Source organism: Pristis pectinata, chromosome 18 (genome assembly GCF_009764475.1).
Source record: "Pristis pectinata isolate sPriPec2 chromosome 18, sPriPec2.1.pri, whole genome shotgun sequence".
Taxonomy (NCBI): domain Eukaryota; kingdom Metazoa; phylum Chordata; class Chondrichthyes; order Rhinopristiformes; family Pristidae; genus Pristis; species Pristis pectinata.
Genome location: NC_067422.1, coordinates 15177099 through 15202899, shown reverse-complemented (window position 1 = coordinate 15202899; position 25801 = coordinate 15177099). Strand labels below are relative to the sequence as shown.

The 25801-nt window shown below is 38.8% G+C and overlaps 2 protein-coding genes across 4 annotated transcripts in view; both read left to right on the top strand.

Annotated features, from left to right (window-relative positions):
* Nucleotides 1-872: 872 nt before the first annotated feature.
* LOC127580066 (archaemetzincin-2) lies at nucleotides 873-20382 on the top strand. Of its 3 annotated transcripts, none has more exons than XM_052033265.1 (7): nucleotides 873-1020; nucleotides 4379-4676; nucleotides 7259-7432; nucleotides 10177-10305; nucleotides 12724-12887; nucleotides 14678-14854; nucleotides 19713-20382. In XM_052033265.1, exons 2-7 carry the CDS (start codon nucleotides 4394-4396, stop codon nucleotides 19848-19850), a joined length of 1065 nt encoding a protein of 354 aa, XP_051889225.1. In that variant the 5' UTR covers nucleotides 873-1020; nucleotides 4379-4393; the 3' UTR covers nucleotides 19851-20382. The 3 variants fall into 3 exon arrangements, with proteins under 3 accessions (XP_051889225.1, XP_051889226.1, XP_051889223.1); XM_052033266.1 differs by lacking the exon at nucleotides 873-1020 and adding an exon at nucleotides 1860-1950; XM_052033263.1 differs by lacking the exon at nucleotides 873-1020 and adding an exon at nucleotides 4057-4182.
* A 2376-nt stretch (nucleotides 20383-22758) lies between these two features.
* arsg (arylsulfatase G) overlaps nucleotides 22759-25801 on the top strand; it is a 149571-nt gene continuing 146528 nt past the window's right edge. Inside the window, exon 1 of the mRNA XM_052033234.1 lies at nucleotides 22759-22964. The gene's annotated coding sequence lies outside the window, so the exon portion shown is untranslated. The remainder of the gene's footprint in view (nucleotides 22965-25801) is intronic.

Sequence of the window (25801 nt, the reverse complement as noted above, 5' to 3'; positions counted from 1 at the left end):
TCTTTCCTGACCCAACTCATAACTTGGGAACCTCAGAGCTAATTCTAACACATTCCTTCCATACTATATACCAAAAAAAAACCCAGAAAATGCTGGACATACACAGCAGGTCAGCAGCATTTGTGGAAAGAGAATTAGTTAGCATTTCAGGCATCAGGCTGTTAGTTTTCAGTAACAGATGAGAGAGGAGCGGAATGGGTAGAACAACTGCAATATCGTTGATAGGACGAGACCAAATAGGTAATGGAGACAGTTAGAAGCAGCCTGTTCTTTGCGTAAAGTGTTATAAATAGCGAGACGATGGGGCATACCCAGCAGGTCAGACTATACTAATGGAAAAAACTGAGCCAAAGTAATGATGGTAGGGCTTTTTTTTTGGCGAAGCACTTAATTCAGCTTGCATTTAAGAATGGGATGAATATCTGATCCAACAATGCGGCTTATTTAGAATAAGGTGCTAACTAACACTTAAACTATTGTTACATCTTGTAAGTCTGTAAAATGACGTCCGTTATGCACGTCGCCGCAGTTAGCCGACTGGCAGACCGCTGCTTTCACCTCCGCCTATCAATTCATAACTTTTCTCTACCCTTCACAGAAAAAACCTCCCGCAGATTCAGCCAATGATTCGACCTACTTAAACGAGCAAGAAGATGGTTCAAAATCGGCCAACGTCTAATCCGCAAACCCAAATAACGTTTAGTTTGGGGGGGGGGGGGAGGAGAAAACAACCCACAGCTCCCATTACGCACATCCGCACTCCTCCATCTTCTGGGCTTCTGTCTCGCTGAAGCAACTGGAGCGCTGGTCCCCCCCCGGTACACCGCGCGCATCAGCGGTTACTGGCCGATGACGCAGTCTGCCGTCATCAATGGAGCGGGCGGTGGCGCTAACGCCGTAAATCAAGCCTGGTTGCTCGGGCGCTTCCATGTTGTAGGCCTGCGTGAGAAAACTGCCCCCTATTCTCTCCCCCCCCCCCCCCCTTGTTGAGCGTGTAGTCTGGGACTTCGTTTTGTTTGAGTACGTAAGAATTCTTGTTTAATGTAGCACCTGATGAAACTGTGATATGATGTTGGAATATCCTGTTGAAGGGGAGGAGTACCGAAAGTCTCGGGCGCTATCGAGATTAGATTCTGCAGACAAATTTAGTGTCAGTTAATTTAGACAGCAATTATAGCTTGTTACCATTTAATTTTAAATGGATCACTAGGAAGTAGCCTGAAAGTGGTGCAGATGAAAAATACTTTATTTGGTCAAGTTTCTATCATTTTCTGGCTTCGTAATATACAGGTATTATTAATTATGAACTCAAACACCCAGCAGGTGAGGTAGTTTCCACTGGGAAGGGAAACAGGTCCGCGAACCTTCATCACTGGCTTGGATCTGAAACGTCAATTCTCTCTCCACGGATGGTGCCTCACCTGTTGGGTTTTTCGAGCACGAGTTATTTACCCCACAGGAATGGAAAATTATTGCCCACATCCAACATCGGGGACTCCTTCCCACTTGAATTTACACTCATTTTGATTTGGGGAAACTACATTCATTATTGTAAACTGTGTTTATTTAGCAATTAGCATCTGTAAGTCTGAAATCGCAGCAAATTCTGTGGAATTGACGCTGTCAAAATACTCAAAGATTTTCAGTAATGTCATTAACTATAAATTATTATGATGTCAGTATCTGAAATTGTTGATCTCAACTGAAAATGCAATATTCACAAATGATCCAGTGAGGGAACAGGAATGCCACAAGTAAAAATTAATTATTTTAAAAAATAAATTATTAATTATTTTTTTCTTTAAACTTGAATGATAAGAAAATTCTAAATTGAATAACAACTTTCTAATGAGGATAAAACAACTTACTGAAGGCAAAGAGTTGAAAGAACCTACCTGGAAAATGAAGGATAAAGAAAGAAATGAGGGCAAAGAAATCTTGTAGGAGAAGGTATGGTAAGCCGAGCTGGAAATTGAAATCGATGAGGATGAATGAGCAAACTTCACTTAAACTCATCAAGTGTCTAACCTCTGGGCCTCCATTTATTTTGTTTTTTTTGCAGCTGCTAATCTGTTCAGCTGCTCCCTTATCTCAGACTTTGTTAAAGAAAAGTAAGAGTGCAGGATTTTAATGAACTGACGTGCTTGTTTCAGAATGATGGGGGAGGGGTTTTGGGTGGGTGGGATAGATAACCTTGATGAAATTGACCATCTTTCAGAAGGACAAAAGAAACTACAGATGCTGGAATCTGGAACAAAAATAATGCTGGAAGAACTCGGCAGGTCAAGCAGCATTTGTGGAGGCAAAAGGTGTAAGTCATTGTTTCCGGTCAAGACCCTGCACCAGGAATTCCAGCATTCTGTTTTTTGTTCCGTGCATCAGGGAGTCACCTCCAAACCCCAGAGATTTACATTTAAAATTTCACTACAGTGCTTCAGGTTGTGAGTGAGAAGCACCCTTGGGAAAGATGTGCTGCCATGTAATATGAGTGAGAGCAATATTAATAATGGGCTTTTAACTTTACACCCATGGGTTTTGCAGGCTTTCTTGAACTTACAAATGAAAGAAAGCAAGTACACAATGACTTTTTGGAAGGTAACACCACATTGGAGAAATATGGCAAAATCTATTTGGAACTTATCGATTCTTACTACCTGGTTTCCCAGGCTGTCTGGAACTTTGGAACTTACCAGTGAAAGCATGGAGAGTACACAGTGGGACAATGGCTGACTCCCTGGTGCATGGTAAACTTTGCCAGTATTAATCTCCCAACAACCAACTACTCTTAAACTAGCCCCGTCCTGTTCAGTAAAATCCAGCTCTTGGTGAAGCCAACAATGGTTTAGATAAGGGAACAGTTGAGCAAATAAACAGCTGCAGGAAGTGTGTGAATTGGTTTGTTCACATTACCTTTGCAAATAGATTATTTTGGAAGTTTCATTTATGGTTTGGAGGATTTATCTGCACTTTGGGCCTCTGTGAGATCAGTGCGCGTGTTGTCAATGTGCTCCTGGAATGAATGTCAGGTGAAAACTAAGATGATTATCTGCACCATATATTGTATCTCAGAATAACATTGAAGGGGGCAGTTTGGCCCATTAGTCTATGCCATCTCTCAAATAATCACATCACTCTCATTTCCCCACTTATTTCTCTGTAACTTATTCTTCCTAATATTGCCCATCGACTCCCCACAGTTCTCCTCCCAAACAGTGGTAGTTTATAGTAGCCAGTTAACCTACAAACCAGCACATCTCTTGGATGTGGGAGGAAACTGGTATACCTCAGGGAAATTCTTTGGGAGAATATGATAACTCTGGGTACCCGAGATCAGGATTGAACACACGTTGTTGGAGCTGTGAAGTGGCAGTGCTGTCTGCTGCACGATTATTCTGCCCATAAGCATACAGAGGAAAGAAGGATGCAGAGGCCATTAATAGCACACAGTGTTTGAAGGCAGTGATATATCCATGCATAGGTTTGCCAAGTGGGTAATATGTCTCATCAGGTTCCAGCTCATCATGTCTGATACCTGGATCTTGAGCAATATTTTATTATTATCTAATTTACCAATGTCCTTTACAATTTTTGCCCCTGGATTATTCTTGGCTCTGTCAAAGAGGTTCATGGGATCTCACATTTGCTGACAAACAAACCCAAAAGACTGCGGGTAATGGAGTTCTTCTTTGTAAATAATGCCATTGGAATCTTTTCTGTCTGTTTGATAGCACAGACGAGGTCGCAGTTCTGTAGTGGAAAGTTGAATATCTGCAGTGAATATTTGGGCTTGAGTGTCTGGAGTAGGTCCTTTAACTATAAGAATAGAGTGTTCAGATCTGAACCACAGCTGAAAAAACTGAACAGGTCAAACAGTATCTGTGGAGGCAAGAAATGTAAGTCACCTTTTGCCTCCATAGGTGCTACTTGACCTACTGAGTTCTATCTGTGTTCTGTTACTTGTTCCATATTCCAGCATCTGCAGTCTTTTTGAACTGAATCTTTTGGGTATGGAATCAGTTGTACAGCATGTCGCAGGGATGAGGAGCATACGAGTCTTGCCTTTCCATTATTTATAAATGAAGAAACTGAGAGCTGTAAACCCAAGTATGAAGATGACGTGAAGTTATCTGGCGCCGTAAGTGGTTTAGATCGGAGAAGAATTGTATGATATGAGCAATGCTGGTAAGATCAGTACTTATTGTTCAACTCAAGAATGGATGAATTGATTGTTTACATAAATGAATACAACATTATTTTTGATTTTGAAGCAATGAAGAACTTCAGTACAAAATTATCTGTTGCATAATATTTACGCAAAGGCAAAAGGAACTGAAGCTACCTAATGAAATTAATACTGAGTTTTAATTTTGTTTTGTAGTCGCCTGTTTTTTCAATGGAGACAATCAAACACAGTGAAGAGATCCTGAGGACAGCCCTAATTTCTAATCATAAGGACCTTATTGACTTGTATCAGGAATACAGTCCAAGTGTGAAAAGATTCCTGGAAGAAGGACTTAAGGCAAATAGTATTCTTTTCAAACCCATTGAGTTACAATCGAAGTCCGACTGGATCCTTAGCCACCCTGAACCAAAGCAAGATTTCTACACATTTTACAGCAACCCGCACAGGAAAACACCAGTTCCTGGGAAGAGCATTATTTACATTCAGATCATTGGTATGATTCTATAAAACTATTTCATTCAGGTTAAATGAATAGATTGCAAAATGATTTTGATTTTAAATAGACTATTCAAGAGTAATTTGTGCATTTTTCTGTCCATAATTGAAGTCCTTTCTACTGCACAGCTGCCCTGATTTCCTTCTACCACTGTCACTAAATTCTGTACAACCTTTATCATATTGTTTGTTTCATTTCCTGACAGTATAACTTGCTGTACTTATGTCTTTTTGACGTCAAGTTGACTCAGTGTTTCCCAATTACTGTCTATCCCAGTGTTCCTTTTTAAAAATCTTGTAATGTTTTCTTTAAACTGTTCCTTTTGTTCATTATTCGAGACTTCCATGAAATTCCAGCCCATAATACTGAGACACTACTATCCAAAATAACTTTAAAAATATTTCTTGTTCCATTTTATAAACATCCATTTAAAAATGTGAGCAAATGCACAAAGGTTATATATGATGTATTGAACCTAAGAAGCATTTCATGAAATTTTACATGCTGCATAGATGATATTTTATTCTAATGAATTTGTTCAACTTCCTTAACAGGCAGTCAGGGTACAAGAGTTGTCTACATCCTCTACTGGAATTGACTTTTCTATATGGGTGGACAAACATTCCAAATAACTGTTTAACTAAAGTCGTTGTGAACAATCCATTTGATTATTGGCTTTTATTTCAGTATTTCTTCCAAGGGTACACTTGGGCTGTCTTCATGCAGGTCCCAGTTAACAGAGAAGCAAAACTTAATTTTTAAGCTGCAGCATGTTTCACAATGTCATATTCTGTTTTACAGTGTATAATTAGAGAAAAAATTAGTGACACTTTTTCTGTTCATCAGGATAAACAATGTGGTATATAAGTCACTCTTCCATATTGTTCATTTAACTTTTTAAGCTTTGATGAAGTATTTAAATAAATTCACTTTTCAAGCGGAACTGTGATATGTGAGATATAGAATTCTCTTATTCCACTCCCTAGGTCTTGGAAAGAGTAGGCAAAATATAACACTGGGGATAGGAAATGTTGCTGTATCTATTAATGCTGGATACCTAGGAGTGCCCATTAACTCTGAACAGAAAATATCTTTGGCCAAGAGAGGACTTTCTATATAGGTCAGCAGCAATATACTGTCTGGCAAACAATATTAAAACTACAGCTGAAATGTAGTGTTTAAGACAATGGAGGATAATTACTGTATATTCTTGGATCTCATAAATATTAATAGTTATGAAGTAAAATTCAGTTAACCGAACAAGATTTTTAAATTTTTCTTGAAAATATTTCTGATAAACTCTTGCAATTCATTATTTCTAATGAAAGTAGTAGACAAATAGAAATGCATAGTTAATGAAGGCGAACCCAGTAAGATCTATCAGAAGGTGAGTTGTATTTGATAAATGTAACTTTTTTTAAGGCATCGATGTATGGATAAAGAGAATTTAGTCTATATGGTGTGCTTGGATGTTCAGAATATAGTTAATAGAGTATATCATATGACGCTAAATCAAAAATGGTAAAGTATGAGAAACTTGAAGGTGCATTGACTGGCAATAATAAACAGTGGGGGAGAAATGGATAATGTTTGGATTGAGAATTATGATGGTCAGTATTTCATCCACTTCTACTCTTGGCATATCCAGATGAGTTGGACTTGGGTTGATCAGTCCTATTTTGAAACCTGTTGAGAACAAAAGTAGGTTTGGCATGCAGTCCAAAAGGCTGTAAAGGAACTTAAGGACATCAAAAGGTTAGTGAAATGCCTGGACAGTTGACTAATATCATTATTGTGGATAAGTGAGTTTCTACAATTTATGGAAAGAAATAGAAATAGATAAATCAAAATATCTAAGCATTAAGGTACTTAGTTTGTCAAAAACATGAGTGTGATATATTAGTGTATAAAATACAGTTTGCATTTTCAGTTCTGCAAGTAAGGATGTAGTGCATGTGAGTAAAGATAAATTCAAAATATAATTGGAATACTCTGCAGTTTAATGTGTATCCATTGTCAGTGGGGGTTTAAAACGACAGAGCATGTATCATTTAAATTTGTGAATTTCACAGAAAATAAATATTTTAAGACTCATTAAGACTGGACCAAATGGACTAAAGAATATTTAAGTCCAATGGCATTCTGCTTAACAATTCTAGGATAATGAGCATATGAGAAGATGTATTACCATTAAGCCTCTGCTATTATAATTGCTCAAAGAATATGAAATTGCTGCATTATTGAATTAATTTACCAAAGGTGGCTATGGTTTACAATTTAGTTGTAACTGTTATTCTTTCTTGCAATCCTGATTATAGACATACATATGTTGTCAATTAGTTTTATAAGTTCTTACCAATTACCTGTAAATAGGCAATAACAGATGTAACAATATTTTACTTAGTTTATTGTTGTCTTTTTGGTGCTTTGTGATATTTTCGTGAAGTTATACGAATGGTTTCTGCTGAAGCATTTTAATATGAAATGAGTCAATTTTCAATAATCATTGAATAGCTGGTTAACTTTCATTGGATTTCAAACTTTTTTGAGCTCTTATACAATTTATGTTTTATGTTCAGGTTCATTTGCTGACTCGGAGGCAACTACTAATACATACATACATTGGTTAAAGGAATATTGTGAGGCATTTTTCTTTGGGCTGAAGGTCAAATTCCAAGAACCAATTCCAGTGTCCCACACTGGTTGTATGTTCCGTATCAATAAATATTCAGAAAATCTGCAGATTCACACAGGTACTACTATTACTTTTGTTTACTGAAATATTGTTCAAAAGAGTTTACATTAGAAATAACTTGTTATCACATTGTTATTATCCATCTAATTTTAAGAGTAAGTACATAATTAAAATTTTTCACATAAATCAAAAAGAAATAAGTGGAGCCATTGTGTAATTTTGTGCCTGCTTGGGGATAGCACCTAGATAAATTGAGCCAGCTAGGTTTGTGCTATATATAAAATAACATCAGTAATTGATTTAAAAAAATTCTTGCCAATTTTCCCCAATTTCTTAGCCCCATGGGATAGTACCTAAATCCCTAAATGAAGAGCCTGGTCAGTCTCCTATTTATTACTACTGAGTAGTGGTAAGGTCTCTTAAAAATAGTATCCTGAAATGGTGGGAGTAGTGCAGAGACAGCATTAATCACAGTGTGGAGCAAACTTAACAGATCAGCAATTTATTTCCTGCCAGCTAGTTTCTACAGTTTGTCTGTTAGAAGGAAGTTTTATTGAGCAAGGGCAGTACTTTAAAGCATGCAGATTGGCACTAGAAGGAGTTTTAGAACATAAAACAGTATAGCACAGGAAAAGGCCCTTCAGCCTATTCTTTTGTGCTGAACTAATTAAGTTAATGATCCCTTAGTTCATTAACTTAATGAACTAAGCTAATTCAACTCATTAAACTAATCCCTTCTGCCTGCACATGATCAATATTACTCCATTCTCTGCATATTCATGTACCTATTAGGGCCTCTTAACTGTCCCTATTGTATCTACCTCCACTACCACCCCTGGCAGCACACCACCAGTTTCTGTGTTAAAAATAACTTGCCCAGCACATTTCCTATGAACATCCCCCCTCTCACCTTAAATGCATGCCCTCTAGTGTTACGAACCAGCAACAAAAGAAACACACTGAGTCATGATTCAGTGTTAAAAACTACTTTATTAATAGCTACATATGATAATAAGAAAAATAAAAGTAAAAATGTTAAACCTTAAACATTAACCCCAAAACTAAACTTGTAGTGTGTGTGTGGCAAATTCCCAAACTCCAAGTCCAGGAATGGTTTTTAAAGTTCCAGTTAGCAAGCCATAAGGTGAAACATGAGCAAAGGCTTCTTCAACAACCACCGTTGTCTGAAGATATGACGTAGATGTAGAGAGAAAATAGAGAGTAATTACGAAATCCAAATGTTCCATGATGGAACCCAAACGACACCTCAGTGTTTACTTGGTCGTGACTTCCTCACCCTGAAAAGCATCCAACTTGTGGCTGTCCACACAAATACCTGTTACCCTCCACAGGTTAACGACAAAGTGGACTCCACCGGATTACTTCAAATAATCCATACATGGATCGTAGTGACAGACACAGTTATTGTTTCTCATCCATCAATAGAGAAACTAGCAGGCTGGTGTCTCTCGCTCTCTTCTCCCTCTCTCTTCTCTGACTGACTCCGACTGACTTCTTCAACAACGTCCTTTATCTTCTGTTGACGTAAGCACGCCACACACACACACACACATATACACACACACACACACACACACACACACACACACACACACACACACACACACACACACACACACACACACATATACACACACACACACACACACACATATACACACACACACACACACACACACATATACACACACACACACACACACACACACACACACACACACACTACCCTATCCTATCCTAAAGGGACATTCACCGATAGTAACCTAGTTCGTAACACTAGTATTAGACATGACCCTGGGTAAAAGATACCAGCTGTCTACTCTATTTATGCCTCTTATAATCTTATAAACTACTATCAGGTCTTCCCTCAGCCTCCAAAACAACCATAGTTTGTCCAACTTCTCCTCATAGCACATGCCCTTTAATCCAGGTAATGTCCTGGTAAACCTCTTCTGCACCCTCTCCAAAGCCTCCACATCCTTCCTATAATGGGACGACCAGAATTGAATGCAATACTCCAGATGCAGCCAATCCAGAGTTTTATCAAGCTGTAACATAACTTCCTGACTCTTGTCATATGCTGCCTTTACCATCCTATCAATTTGTGTGGCCACTTTCAGGGAGCTATGGACTTGGATCCCAAGATCCCTCTGTATTTCAATGCTGTTAAGGGTCCTGCCGTGAACTGTGTACTTTCCCTTTACATTTGATCTCCCAAAGTGCAACACCTCACATGTATTAAACTCCACCTGCCATTTCTCTGCCTGTATCTGCAACTGATCTATATCTCACTCTATCTTCTGGCAATCTTCTACCCTATCTACAACGACACCAATCTTTGTGTCACCTGCAAACTTACAAACCCTCCCATCCCACGTTTTCATCGAAGTCATGACCCATTTCAGATCCCTGCACAACACCACTAGTCACGGACCTCCAGTCAAAATAGGACCCATCAACAGCTACCCTCTGTCTTCTTATGGGCAAGCCAATTCTGAATCCAAACAGCCAACTCACCGTGGATCCCATGCAACTTAATCATTTGGATGAACTTTCTGGCAAAATTGGGAAACTATATTTGGAATTTGAGAGTGGAATAAAATGTACAATATTGAACAATAACACATCTGTTCGCTTAAATATTTTCATAAATATTAATGCAGATTCATTTGTTGTGAATGAGCTTGTGTATACATTTCTGGCAGTATCTAATTTCAAATATTTTTGTTGCTGGTGTGAATCTTTAAGTTTGCCATTTTAAAATTCTTGCTTTCTATGTAGGTGGTATCCTTAAATGCCTGAAGAAGAGAAAGCCCAAAGATGCCTTCTGCATTGTTGGAATTACAATGATTGATCTTTATCCAGAAGATTCCTGGAATTTTGTGTTTGGTCAGGCATCCCTCACAGAAGGTTAGGAATCTCAGGATGTATATTTTCCCTACCCCTGTACCTTTTGTTCCTGTTAACATGTAAAATTCTTTACACTCTTATCTTCCATAATGGAGTTTCAACCTCATGGCCTTCAGCTTTGGATGTGACCTTAAGGATATAATTGAATATGAGCTTATTTTACTTTCTTGTCCTGGGCTGCTTTATAATGGAGCCAGAACAAAGTAACTGAAAAGGCACAGATAGAAGCAGCTGATTTGCCAGTGTTGAGAGGAACTGCTGCCAGTTCTATAGGCAGAAACATGTTGGCTGACACCTATCTAGTAATTCAGCTCTCTTGGAAATCTAAATTGAAAATAAGAAAAATTCTTTTGAAAATCTTGGACTGTTATTGTGCTCTTGGAACAGAGGGATGGCAGTACTGTCTGTTTTTACTTCTGCTAGTAAAGCTGCAAAATGTAATGTTAATGCTCGCAGGTTTTTCATAAGTCATGAGGCATGGGATCCATGCGTGGATTGGCTTGCCCACAGAATTCAGAGGTTTGTAGTAGATGGAAAGTATTCTGCCTGGAGGTGACTAGTGGTGTTCCATAGGGATCTGTTCTGGGACCCCTGTTCTTTGTGATTTTTTATAAATGATAATGAAGTGGAGGGATGGGTTGGTAAGTCTGCGGATGACGAGAAGGTTGGAGGTGTGGATAGTGTAGAAGGTTGTCGTGTAGAAACCTGTACAATGGGATACAGACAGGATGCAGAGTTGGGCGGAGAAGTGGCAGATGGAGTTCAATCTGGAGAAGTGTGAAGTGATGCAGTTTGGGAAAAGGAACTTGAAGGCAGAGTACAAGGTTAATGGCAGGAATCTTAGCAGTGTGGAAGAACAGAGGGATCTTGGGGTCCAAGTCCATAGATCCCTCAAAGTTGCTGTGCAAGTTGATAGGGTGGATAAGAAGGCATACGGTGTGCTTACCTTTATTTGTCGGGGGATTGAGTTCAAGAGCTGCGAAGTAATGTTGCAGCTCTGTGAAACTCTGGTTAGACCACACTTACAGTATTGTGTGCAGTTCTAGTTGCCTCATTATAGGAAGGATGTGGAAGCATTAGAGAAGGTGGAGAGGAGATTTACCAGGATGCTGCCTGGATTAGAGAACATGTCTTATGAGGAAAGATTGAGCGAGCCAGGGCTTTTCTCTTAGGAGCGACGCAGGATAAGGGGTGACTTGATAAAGGTGTATAAGATTATGAGAGGCATAGATAGAGTGGACAGCCCAACACCTTTTCCCCAGGGCGGCAATAGCCAATACCAGAGGACACCAGTTTAAGGTCAGAGGAGGAAAGTTTAGGGAGATGGTCAGAGGTAGGTTTTTTTTTACACACAGTGGTGGGTGCCTGGAATGCACTGCTGGGTGTGGTGGTAGAAGCTGATACAATAGGGAAATTTAAGAGACTCTTAAATAGGCACATGGATGTAAGAAAAATGGAGGATTATGGGCTGTGTAGGGGGGAAGGGTTAGATTGATGATAGAGTAGGTTTATATAGGTTGGCACAATATTGTGGGCCAAAGGGCCCGTACTGTGTTATATTGTTCTATGTTCTAAGTAACAGGATTTTTTTTTTGCTGACTTATTTGAGGCTCTGCTGTTTTAGTGGAAAAGATAAGAAATAGAGCACGTTTTATTCAAGTGAGGTACTTTCAACTAATTTTGATGAAATTAGGCAGTGATCCAAATTCCAACCAGCAATTCAATGCAGTTATTTTTATAACAAATTAGAAGGAGACAGTTCAGCCCATCAAATCCATGTCTGTTCCAGGGGAACAGTCACCCTCTTTTTATTGCCCTGTAGCCCTGCAACTTATTCTCTCTCACACATGCCCATCAACTCTGCTTTGATTCTTTTTTGCCAATAATCTACACTAAGGGGTGATTTACAATGTGCACATAACCTACCAGTATGTCTTTGGGATGCGGGAGAAAGCCAGAACACTTGGAGGAAACCCATGCAGTCATAAAGAGAAAGCACAAACTCTGCACAGACTTCACCCAAGGTTAGAATCGATTACGGGTCCCTGGAGCTATGAGGCAGCAGCACTAACTACTGTGCCACCATGCCACTCTTAGTAGTTCTTATTTTGTACAACATTGAATTTATGTGCACTAAGATTCTGAAGTGTGACATTATTGCCACAGCGTTAGAAAAAAAAGTAAATTCTGTTTGACCTTTTGAATGTCTCAAGCATTTTTCTCTTTCATTAGGAGTAGTATTTTCTTTGGTAATTAAGTATTTTAACCTAATGTTATAACCTTAATATTTTCAATAGAAGAAGCATTGATTATAAATGTGCTTTTTTTAAAGCATTTAATGTACTTCTATAAACTATCAGAAGAACTGCTGAAATAAGTCAGTTTGTGCAAACCATTTCTCTTTAATGCACCTTACAGGAATGGGAATTTTCAGCTTTGCCAGATATGATGATGATTTTTACACCATGAATTATAAGGGAAAGCTGAAGAGAAAGCATCCTGTTGTTTCTGGTGATTATTCAGTCTTTGATGGATACTACACACCATCCATAACAAGCAAGCTACTGCTAAGATCATGCAAGGTAGGTGTATATGTAATAAGCACAAAAGAAATAGAGGCAGGAGTAGGTCATTTGCTCCATCATTCAGTAAGGTCATGGCTGATCTTTTACATCTGCAGAACCTTCCTATGCTGACCTCAATATTCTCCAGTGTCCAAAAATCTATTGATCTCTGAAGATCTTCTGTGGATGGTTGTTTAACATTGCAGTGGAAATGTTATCCCTGAAATTTGTCAGCTTGATTTAATTGGAAACAGTATTGGTCAACAGGAGCATTCTTAGGCCAGTGAAAGCTACCTTTTGGATCATTAGGTATCCAGGTGTAGCTAATTGCAGACACAAGTCAAGACATCTTTATTAGTCACATGTACATCGAAACACAGTGAAATACATCTTCTGCATAGAGTGTTCTGGGGGCAAGTGTCGCCACACTTCCGGCGCGAACATAGCATGCCCACAACTTCCTGACCTGTATGTCTTTGGAATGTGGGAAGAAACTGGATCTGCAGATTCTGGAATCTGGAGTAACACACACAAAGTGCTGGAGAAACTCAGCAGGTCAGGCAGCATCTATGGAGGGAAATAAACAGTTGATATTTTGAGACCTGAAACAAGGCCTAAGTGGCTGCTGTTCATGTGTGTTTTCGGAATAAGTTAGCAGGCCAATTGATAGTTGGGTGTTTCAGCACCAATCAACCATTACCATTAACTAGTGTGCAGATACATTCAGTCCAAACAAGGATTGTATTGTAATCAGGAACAAGAACCTTGGGAAATCTTTGCATTTTTCCCTCCCTAGTTGAGAGAGATACAACTTGCTTTCAAATGTAGACGAGGGTGTGTCAAGTAGAGAGTTTGTAATGCTCATCTCCTCCCAGGTTAAATTCTGTGAATCTTAGGAAAGATGGGTAAATGTAGACTTAATCGTTGTTGCACTCAAGCATTTTTTTCAGCCAATAAAAATTATTTCATTATCTGTAAACATCTGGAAAGATTTGGTTTGTGGAAAGTTGGTGGCTGTTTCCTAGTTCTCTTGGTTGTGCAACACTTGTAATCGTTTCTGTTTATTTTGGATAAAGTGATAATGAGGGTCCTTCTCTAGATTTTCATGACAATGTTAATAGAAGTAAAGGACAATTTAACCTTTACTGCTGCCACTAAAAATTGATCAACTGCTCATTTTTTCTGGAGAGATGTTGAAACCTCCACAATCATAATTTCAGAAGGGGGGATTGTATTTTTTTAAATAATCATTTCTGAGTATTTTTGTTGTGTCAGAGATATCATTCTGCAGTAAATTTATGGAAAGTGAAAATTTGACCAAGGTATCACAATTCAGAATCTAAGTGAACATAAATTCAATGTTGTATGAAATTAGAAGTACTTCGAGTGGTGTGGTGGCCCAGTAGTTAATGCTGCTGCCTCATAACTCCAGGGACTCATAATTGATTCTAACCTTGGGTGAACTCTGTGCAGAGTTTCCTCCAGGTGTCCAAAGACATATTGATAGGTTAATTGGACATTGTAAATCACCCCTTAGTGTAGATTATTGGCAGAAAGAATCAAATCAGATTTGATGAGCGTGTGTTAGTGAGAATAAGTTGCAGGGTAACAGGGAAAATAAAAAGAGGGTGATTGTCCCCCTGGAGCAGACATGGATCTGATGGGCTGAATTACCACATTCTGTGTTGTTATAAAAATAATTAGAACATTTTTCAGATTTAATATTACAAAATTATTAAATTTATTTTTAAATTACTTTTCAGTTTTTTATATCAACATTGCTAACGTGACATTTTCTGTATTTTCAGACTTTAACTCATGAGATTGGGCACATTTTTGGCATGCAGCACTGCCAGTGGCTGCAATGTGTCATGCAGGGATCCAATCATTTAGATGAATCTGATCGACGTCCAATTGATTTATGCCCTATATGCCTACAAAAGTTGCAGTGTGCCATTCACTTTGACATTAAAGAGAGATACAAGGTAGTGTACGAGTCACTAAATTTTTATCAGGGAAGTATTACGAAATGCTTCATTGAAAAAGTGAAGAATAGTTCATTCATTTGTGGAAGTTGCAGTATTATGATTGATTAATGCTTTACATTTTCATCACATACAAAGAGGATTAATTTTAATAAGATTAGATTTTAAAATCAGGAACCCACTATACTGTTCAAAACAAGTTTGTGTTACAGCACCTCACAATTAGATTTTAGGCAGCTTGGGCACATACAGTAGCTTAACGTAAAGTGTTCAGAATGGTTTATGCAAGGATCATTACTCCTGATCTAAAAATACGTAGAGCAAAAAAAAGGCCTGCTTTTCATGATCTCAGTGATTTACAAACTGTGAAGTACTTTTTCAAATGTCACTTCTATAAGAAATGCAACAGCTAATTTGTACATTGGCTGCTGGATTTCCTACATAACACTGACCACAGTACTGTGTTAATGATTAGATAATTTATTTTGTTTTGTGGTGTTCATGTGAGTGATAAGTATTGTGCAGAATGATGAGGATGTCTTTCTTCCTTTGAAATAGTGATAACAAATCTTTTGCATCCACTTGAGAAGTCAGCTGGGGGTTCAGACTAACATTTTATCTGAAAGTGGCACATGCGCTGACACTACTGATATCTCAGCATAGATTTTGTTCCCTATGATTTAGAGATTAATGTATCAAAACTTTTTCAGTTACACAAGAATAATAAGTGTTACATAAGAATAATAAGTGTGGCTAACAAATATGACACATTTGAAGATTGGGAAGCTGCATTGGATCTCTGGAGGTAATGGCACAGGACCTAAAAGGAATTATTACGGAAGATGTAAAAGCTCAAAGCAAAGAACCATCTTAAAGTAGTCATATTATGGTGCAGCATAGAAGTGGAGTGTTTGAGAAGGGTGGCATTGAATGATATAATGAAATTGGCTTTTGTTCAAGCTCGAGAGTTGAGGTGTAATAGAGGCTTAAAAAGTATGAGGAAATTTGATAAATAGAGAAAATATGGGTTGTTTGTTAGGATGCGAGATTCTTTTACAGAAGCATAGTGGAATCAAGAGCTCCAAAAATGGAAGTAATAATTCAGATGGAACAAAATGGGTTTGGGGAAATAGAAGACAAGTGACACAGTGATCTTACAGAGAACCGCGCAAGTGCAATGGATTACATTACACAATTCTGAGTTGTGAAATTCTGGTGTATTGCATATAGATTTATATAAATTAGTTTCTATTTCCTGGTCTAGTTTCAGTTCGTTATCATTGGAGTTTTATTATTGGTTATTGATTATGAAAGAAAATACTTAACAAAAAAATCAACATTCTTGGTTGTTACTGTCATAAACCAAACAGCAGCAGTAATGCAGTTTAGAGAATCAGAAGTGAATGTAACAACGGTAATACAACATTCTTATTCTTAAAACATTCCATGTGAATCCTTAAAAATCAGTTGAAAGCTTAATTTATAATTATACTTCTCTATTTTGAATTTTCTGTGCAGAATGAATGCACACGACACAAGTTTGCAAATGCATAAGGTCACCATTATCAGTATAATATCATGTACATAGCATGAACAGTGTAGGATATAGTAACACCTGAATTGACAATCCCTGGGAATGAAGAGCTAGATGACAGGGGTCATTGCCTTAATTATTTTCTCCTGCTCTCACACCCACTGACAGTGAAGACTCAGCAAGAATCAGCATTTTAAATGTTTTCTAGCTTTCTGTTGAAACAACATAATTACTGTCAGTCAAACATTTCAAGTGAATTAGAGACCACTGGGGAAGTAAAACTGTTTTATCAGCTGATTTAACTACTGAAATGCAGCTGTGTAGTCAGGAGAGGAAACTGCACAAAACCCTTAATTTTATATACTATAACTTGGCAGTATATGTTGAGCCTGTTTATAACTGGATCCATTAACTTAGAAAACTTGTAAATGTTGACTTTTTCAAAAAAAATAACTCAAGACACATTTGGAAAGGGCATTATCACAATGGACGGTCAGATAGTCCCCTGCACAAACTCATTTGGCAGAGTGCCTCATTGCGAGAATACTCAAACAAGTGCCAAGATCATTCTTGCAAAGCTGGAGTCTCAATCCCACTGCAGGCTACCCTTGAAGTGGATGTAGAATGGATGAGGCTTTCATCTATGTCCTGAAATGTGTGTCTGCAAAGAAGGTTCAATAGGAAATATGGTGGTCTTTATTGAGGATAATCCCATACTGTGCTGTGTGGGATCTTCCCAGGGATACATGATGAAACAAACACTGACTGCTACTAGGGGATCAACATATCAGTGAAAGATGCACTTTAGCTGCCTGAGCCCTGATCTTCCAGCACAAGGACTTGTCTGCAATCAAGTGCTGCAGACGGACAAACTGGAGACTAATTGCTAAGGCATACACTGAAACTTGGTGCACCTATAGCAAAAGCTTGGGGAAAGCCACGGAAAAGAGTCTTGTATAATAGTCTTTCAAATCGCCACAGCAGGGCTGGGCCTGTCAAACTGATAACAGCTACGGGGACATTCCATTTAGACCACTGCCTGATTGACTTGTGGTTGAAGGTGTTTTTCTGCATGAACTCTTCTGGACAGGTAACGTGGTACAGTCAAAATGAATGGAATGTTCTGTGGCAACAAGGCCTTTGCAACACTGGAGGCAGGTTGAACTTCAGCACATGGTGACACATGATGTTTACTATCAAAGATACAGTCGTACACAAAGGTAGTCCTCAAAATGAAGACCACGTTGTGTACATTTTTGCCCCTCCACCTTACTCTAGCGATTTGTATGTTGCATCCCTGTGGACACAATTCATTTTGTATCTCCAAATGAAATGTATGATTGTTGCAGTGTAGGATCAAGGTATGGGCCACACTTGTGTCACATACGGCAACACTGACAGCCTGACATATCTGCTGACCAGGGTCTTCCCTGTGATCATGAGGGACCGGTGCTCCCACATTCCCAGTTTCTATTTCACCTTGGCCATACACGCCATCCAATTCTTGCTGCATGTACTTGCTCCTCTAAACCATATTCCCATCACCTTCAGATAATCAGACCTGACAGTGAAGGGAGCAAAGGATTAGTTGGACCACTTGACAAAGAACAATGCATTGCTTTTGCTGTGATTGACTCTGACTCTGGATGCTGACGCCAACTCAAACAGATTGCAGGTGCTTATCAGTGGGTCTAAGCAAATGATGGCAACATCATCCATGTATAGGAAGGCTTTGGCTCGCTGGGATTGTTATCCCCTCTTATGTCCATATCCTTCCCGATGATGGATTCAGCAAAAAGCTGATTACAACATACAATCAAGACAGAGGAGTGAGAGGAGCTCTACCTGTCCCCAGATTTGAATGGGTAGCTTTACATTTCACACTTGCTAATTTGGCCTTTGCTACTGATGTTTGTGTTGAGCAGTTGGATCCACTTATGGATTGCCATCCCAAGGTCTATCATGGAAGGTGTGCAATATTCTATTAAAGGGTTTCTATTGGTTCAAACAGATTTTCCAAGTTTATTCCTCCCTGTCATGAATTTCAACAATCACATCCCTAATTAGTGCAAGGATGTTAGAGATCTTCCTGTCAGGTACAGTGCAAGTCTGGTCTGGGGGAATCATCTGCCCCACAGCAGATATGGCTCCATTGCTGAGGATCTTGGACAGAATTTTGTAATCCACTTTTAACTGAGAGATTGCCAATTTCCGATCTCTTCCCCCTCCACCTTCTGCTTGTACATGAGGGCAATGATGCATTTCCTCACAGATTCTGACATGCTTCAGGGTAGAAGCACAGCACTGTACATTTCCAGTGGGTCAGGGCCAATCCTGTCCAACTGAGTCAAGTGTAACTCAGCTCGTAAGCCATCTTTGTTTGTCTCAAAGCAATTGATAGAGCTAGCCAGCTTGGTCAGAGTCAACAACTGGTGCAAATACTCCCGCTTGCTGTTGTCTGAAACCAGCTGATGGAACAGTGTAGGACACGGCCTCTATCAGGAACCAGAATATAAAAAATCTAACACTGCTTATCTCCAATATCATAACTGCATGTTTATGTCCATTTTGGATGTATTCTTCTTTTCTTCAATCAGTTAAGCTAGACTTTATTGTATATGAAGAATAAATTATTGAGAAATAATATGCACAGAAAACCATCTTTTCATTAAGAATGACTCTATGATTTGTTGCTCCCTAATGGGAGTAGCTTGTAGAACAGCCGTTTCTTGGGAAATGAATGGGCAAAGAAACAAGACTGTTGCTGGAACTTCTAAATGTGCTTCCAGCCAAGAGTTGCAAATATTAAGCCAAGCCCGATATTTTTAATATCGAAAGAGTGAATAGGTCAGTAATTGAAGTTGAGTGATTAATTGAATCTAATTTTAATAAGTATAGGTTATCACAGGGTCTATTCCTGTGAACTGTTCGTAACCTGAATTTTTCATAAGTCAGAAATGAGAGAGGATCACAGAAACAGCTGGGACAAGAGAGCAAGCAGGTGCAGGAATTATGGCTGCCAGCCGGCCTCCTAGACTTAGTGAGTCTGCTCGGTCCTCCCATCTCTGCACGGCTCGAGATTTGGGGGTGGGGGGGGAGGTGGGAGGGGAGTGGAGTGGGAGAAGGCATGCAGGAATGCCCTGTTGCCACCAAGCAGAAGATTCCTGCAGCCCCACAGCAGCTGGCAAATCCATCATCATCTGTCCTGCTCATTTTCTAAACGCTCACCTGTATATATGGGATGTCCTTAATTTGGGTGCTCGTAACCCGGGAGGGCCTGTACGTACACTAGTACTTAGTCTCTGTTGTCGTTTTGTTTTTCAGGCATTGTTGAGGTGGATTGAGGAAGATTCTAAACCTGGCCTTTTGGTTCAACCAATAGTGGTATCTCACAAACCCACTGAAGCATTTAAAGAGTGGAAAGAGTGGTTATTGCAGTGTCTGCAGCATTTGGAGGAGTGAAATTTAATCAATTCAATTCACTAGGTAATGACTAAGTATAGAGTTTTGGCACTCTATTTAAATGTATTGTGCCAGCTCCACTAAATTCTTTATAATGCAGTTAAATGCCGAATAATTTCAAACTCTTAAATAAGTGGTGAATGATTTTAGAAACTTATAATATTTCTGGTTTGTTCTTGGAGAGCTTTGTGATATTTAGGAAGTTTTAATAATGAGACACTTAATATATATTTTCAGAGATATATTATCACAACACCGCTGGTTGGAAAAGTTAGTAATTCTTACAAGAATGACAAAATCTTGCTTTAGTAAATCTTGTGTTGTGCATAGGTTATGTGTGTTCACAGTTGGCACTAAGGGATTGAGCTATTTCTGGTTTAGGCCTTGGAACCTAATCTCTCAAATTGGGTTTTTGTAATAAGTCTACTGCAGCACCATAATCAAAGCTGTTAATGGTAGTGGAGAACAGATGCATTTGAAACTGTAATTCTATTGGCATTAAGCTACTGGCATTAAATGCTTTAGAATCTCTCTTCTGTGTTTCTGCAGTGAGTTTTCTTAAAGGTTTGTCAAAGGAAAGTTGTTTTGAATTATTGGGTTTTTTGTGTATTTAATGAGTTGCATTTATTTTTGTCAACTTTGACATGGGAGTGGATACATTCATGTGGACCCGATGCCTAAGAAATTGGGCCATTTATTGTGGTCCCTGAGGAAGCCCACACACGTTATAAATTTTAAAAAGCAACAAAGAACCACAAGCAATAAGGAAAGGGAAGATAGACTATGAAAGAAAACTAGCACAAAATATAAAAGCAGATAGTAAAAGTTTTTATAATTATATAAAGTGGAAAAGGGTGACTAAAGTTGAACATAGGTCCCTTGGAAGATGAGAAGGGGGAATCAATATTGGGTAATGTGGAAATGTCTGAGGCTTCGAGCGACTATTTTCTGTCAGTCTTCATGGTGCAGGACACGTCTAATGTGCCAAAGTGAGATGTTGTGGATGGAAAAATCGAAGGAAGGCTATGTCCTTGAGGCTATGTAATTGGAAGGAAAAATTGAAGATTAGATTATTATTTAAATGGTGAAAGGTTGTTGCGTGCTGTTGTGCAGAGGGATTTGGGAGTGCTAGTGCATGAATTGTAAAAGGTTGGTTTGCAGGTGCAACAGGTTATCAAGGCGGCAAATGGAATGTTGGCCTTCATTGCTAGAGAGATTGAATTTAAGAGCAGGGAGGTTATGCTGCAACTGTACAGGGTACTGGTGAGGCCACACCTGGAGTACTCTGTGCAGTTCTGTTCTCCTTATTTGGGGACGGATATACTGGCTTTGGAGGCAGTGCAGAGGAGGTTCACCAGGTTGATTCTGGAGACGAGGGATTAGTTTATGAGGAGAGGTTGAGTTGCCTGGGGCTATACTCGCTGGAATTCAGAAGAATGAGGGGATCTTATAGAAACATAAAATTATAAAAGGGATAGATAAGATAGAGGCAGGAAGGTTGTTTCCACTGGTAGGTGAGATTAGAACTAGGGGACATAGCCTCAAGATTTGGGGGAATAGATTTAGGATGGAGATGAGGAGAAATTGCTTTTCCCAGAGAGCAGTGAATCTATGGAATTCTCTGCCCAGGGAAGCAGTCAAGGCTACCTCATTAAATATATTTAAGACACAGATAGATTTTTGCATAGAGGGGGAATAAAGGGTTATGGGGAAAAGGCAGATAGGTAGATCTGAGTCCACGGCCAGATCAGCCATGATCTTATTGAAAGGCGAAGCAGGCTCAACAGGCCAGATGGCCTACTCCTGCTCCTATATGTTCTTATGTTATAAACAAAGAAGAAACCATTTTACTTCAAGTAAGGAAGGAGCCTAATGCCTGCTTGATGTCCATTTGGCCTGAGATGACAAGCTCTGTTGCAAGGCACACTCGGAGAAATGCAAAATAAAAGGCAAGTTGCTTCTGTAGACACTTCTGATCCTATTTCCTTCCTGATCACTGCTGTTGTTGGCTTGCTTGGCCCTAACAAAGATCCTGATTGCCTGTCTCCAGATCCTTCTTTCGTTGGTTGCTAGTTGCTTCCACTAACCCCATAGCTTGTGATGTAGATTCACCCCCAAATATTCAACCCCAATTTCTAAGGCACTTGTTGGATATTATGATGCCTGGCCAAAAATTGGATAATTTTGATCTGTTTAATGTGTAAATGTGAAGTTTATCATGCCTTTCACCAGATGTTCATTGCACTACCAATTTTTTGGGGTTCTTCCCCCCCCCCCCCAAAGGTTTTGCATGAATGATAATGAATTTTTTTGCTGCTGCATTTAGAATTTTTAAAATGTGTATGATATGGTTTGTTTTTGGAAGATTAAAAGGATGAATGGACGTGTGTAAATTAGATTGCTGATACCTCATGAAACGGTGCCTGTAGATGCAAAAGCTGAAATTGTGGAGGAAAGCATATTTGCTGGCACTATTTCATTGGGGAGATATCGCCAGTGCCTGCCAAAATCACCACAGACCTGAACATTTAATTTCAGATTTCTTTGCAAGTTTCATTGATAATTAGGGAAAATTAGTCAAATTGTTGTTTACACATCTATATAAATCAGGTGGTTAATGTATATTCCATCATGTTCTGCACGGTGGAATAAGAATTTTACTTAAGGCAGGATTCCACAAAGCTGAGATCATTATTTATTGTAGTTTTCTTCATGGCCTCTCAAGTAGAACCATTATCGGTTGAGATTACTTTTAAAAATCATATTTTATGAAATGGTATCATTCAGGAGCTTGCATGGATGGAGACAAACCTTAGAAGGGGTAAAGAAAATATGTTTTTGGAAAGGCAGAACTTTATAGATTATATCATTATAATTAATTGATGTTGAGAGTAAATGTGACAAAATGTAGGAAAAGAAATTTTCCAATTTGTGAACTACAGATTTTAGGCTCAATGTATTTTAAATTATGGCATTATCACTGGAACATTTTACATTAAGGAATGAAAAAAACACTGGAAGCTTTTATCCAGTCACGTGAGATTTAAAATCTGGCCAACCACACTTCCTGTTCTTGCTGTGTGAAATTATGCTGCGCAGTTGTTTGCTTTCTAAGTAAGTACTGATTTTTTTTTCTTTCCAAACTTTTTAAAATGTGAAATCTTAAAATAGTTTCAGGACATGTTTAAAGTAGCTTACTTAGGGTTTAAGAATGTCTTTTTGTATGGTGGAAAAACATAGTAATGTTTTTATATTGACGTATCATTTTAGTAAAACATCAAAATATCAAAAATATATTTTTCAATTAAATATTGCAACTGAATAAAATTTTAAATCTGTCTCCTATTCAAAATAGCATAGAATGTTTATCCACAAAACTGTTAAAGCTGTTGGAAGCTCACATTTTCCTGTTTCGTTCTTGTGTTGTGTTGCTTACGAGGCCAGCATTTATTGCCCTTCCCGAACAGCATTTGAAAGCTGGTTGTGAGCCTCATCCTTGTGCAGTTGCAGTCCTAATGATGTTGAAACTTCAAATGTTGACAGGGAGTTCTAGGATTTGGACCCAGTAACAATTAAGGAACATTAATATATATTTTCAAGTCAGGATTTTTTGTGACTTGGAGGTGAGCTGGCAAGTGATGATATTCCTTAGGGCTTCCTTGATGTTAAAGATAACAGGCTTGGGAGGTGCTTTAGGAGTAGCATTGGTGAGTAACTGCAGTGCACTTCAAGCGCTGGGCCCTGGTGGTGAAGCAAGTAAAGCCTAGTAAGTACATCCGTTAGTGTTTGCTTTTAATATTTAAATTTTGCATAAAAATGATTTGCCCCAGGTTAAATTGGGAAATCAGCTCAGAGGCTTGTATGTACAATTCATTTTAGTGAATTTAAGTTTTCTGACTTCAGTCACAAACCTAATGAATTCTCAAGTCATGTGCCACATATTTGCTTATGAGAGAGAAGCTATTTGGCCCATTGAGTCTATGCCAACTCTCAGAGTAATTTTATTAATCCCATTCCCCCATTTATTTCCCTGTAGCCTTTTCTCCCACACTTACCCATTAACAACCACCCCCATCACAATTCTCTTGCCACCCATTTACTCTAGCATTAACTTATAGTCACCAGTTCACCTAACAACCAGCATATCTTTGGAATGTGGAGAAGTTCAGAGCAACTCATTGTGTTTTGGGTATCTACACACTAAAGATTGTCATGTACCCCTTCCCATGTGTCTTCTCTCACTGCCATGGCAGCTTTATTGCAGTGAATCTGTGGCTGCTGTGGGGAGAGTTCCTTTGGGTTCTGATGCCCTTTTAAGCAATCAGTATCACAAAGGTGTAGGTATTGGAACTTTTCATTGATTTGAAGCGTAACACCACAAGTACAGTTTTAGCGCACAGAGCTAGATGTAAACTACCATATAGCTATTATTAATTTATTTTTGACCAATCTAATACTTTTTTGTTGGGGGTGCAATTGAGCTATAGCACTGTACATAGCATGTGTTTAACACAAAGGTGTTAATTTTTGTTATAATAATGTCAATATTTAGTGTGGTAATAGGGTGCCAGTCGAACTTTATCTAGAATTATGTTGAACTTGAGTATTGTTGGAGCTGAACTCATCTAGATACTTGGAGGGTATTCCATCACAATATTGACAGATGGTGGAAAGCCTTTGAGCTGAGAGGTGGTGTGACTCTCACTATTATATGCAACTTAAGAGGTGGTGATGAGCTGCTGTCTTGAATTGCTGTAGTGAAGATGCTCCCACAATGTTGAGAAGACAGTTCCAGGATTTAGACGAGCAATAATGAAGTAACGACGATATATTTCCAAATCAGGATGGTGTACAATTTGGAGGATCATATGCAATAAATGGTTATGTTGATGGATAGATTCCCACATGTGTATATGTCTATCCTTAGCCCCCCTCCTATTTCTCCTCAATGTGTAGCACCACAACAATATTATCTGAAAATATGGTGTAACCTTCCATGTATCTGGACATTACTTGGGTCTTTGTTATCACATCATCTTCCTCGCCACAATGACTCTTCATCTCTCATCTCTTTGAATTAATACAGAAAACCAGATATTTTCCCCAAACTGAATGTTGGAAAGACCAAAGCCATTGTCTTCAGTCCTTGTCACAGCCTGTGCACTTTCAACATGTTTATCTCTTGCTAGCATCTGTTTCAAACTGAAGCATGTGATCTTGCCGTCACATTTAACCCAGTGCTAAGCTTTGTACCATGTATCTGTGTCATCAGAAAGGCTACTTATTTCTATTTCTGTAACTTAGCTTTTGCCTTGGCTCACCAGCTACTGAAATCCTCATCCGTGCATTTATTATATCTAATTCCTGATTAATTCCATGCAATTCCAGCCATCCTCTTTCATTCTACCCTTAGTAAAATTCGGGGTTATCAAAGATTATTATTTGCCTTACCATTTCAATTCCATGCACTTATCTCCCCTGAATTTTGTGACTGACTTTGGCTGCTGGTTAGCAATACCTCAGTTTAAAATATTTGCATCGACCGTATGAATCCCTTCAGAGCCTTTGCCCTTGTATCTCACATACTGTTCTTTGCTGATATATTTGAATAAGAATTCTGCTACCTGTTCTGTATTGATGGCATTTAGTTTTACCTCTTTCCCATCGCTCAGTTACACAATATGTGTCGTTAGCTTGCTGTCAAACAAACAAATCATGGAGAAACCAGAAGCTTCTCCAGCTCAAAATAATTAAAAGATCAAATTTGTCAAACACTTCTATCTTTTTGTTGGTTGATTAAGCCTACCCACTCCCACCGCTATCTCGGCTACTCTGTGTCCCACCCTGTTTCCTGTAAGGACTCTAATCCATTCTCCCAGTTACTCCATCTCTGTCGTATTTGGCTCTGCTGAAGAGATTTTCCATAAGGTGCTTCTGATATGTCTGTCTTC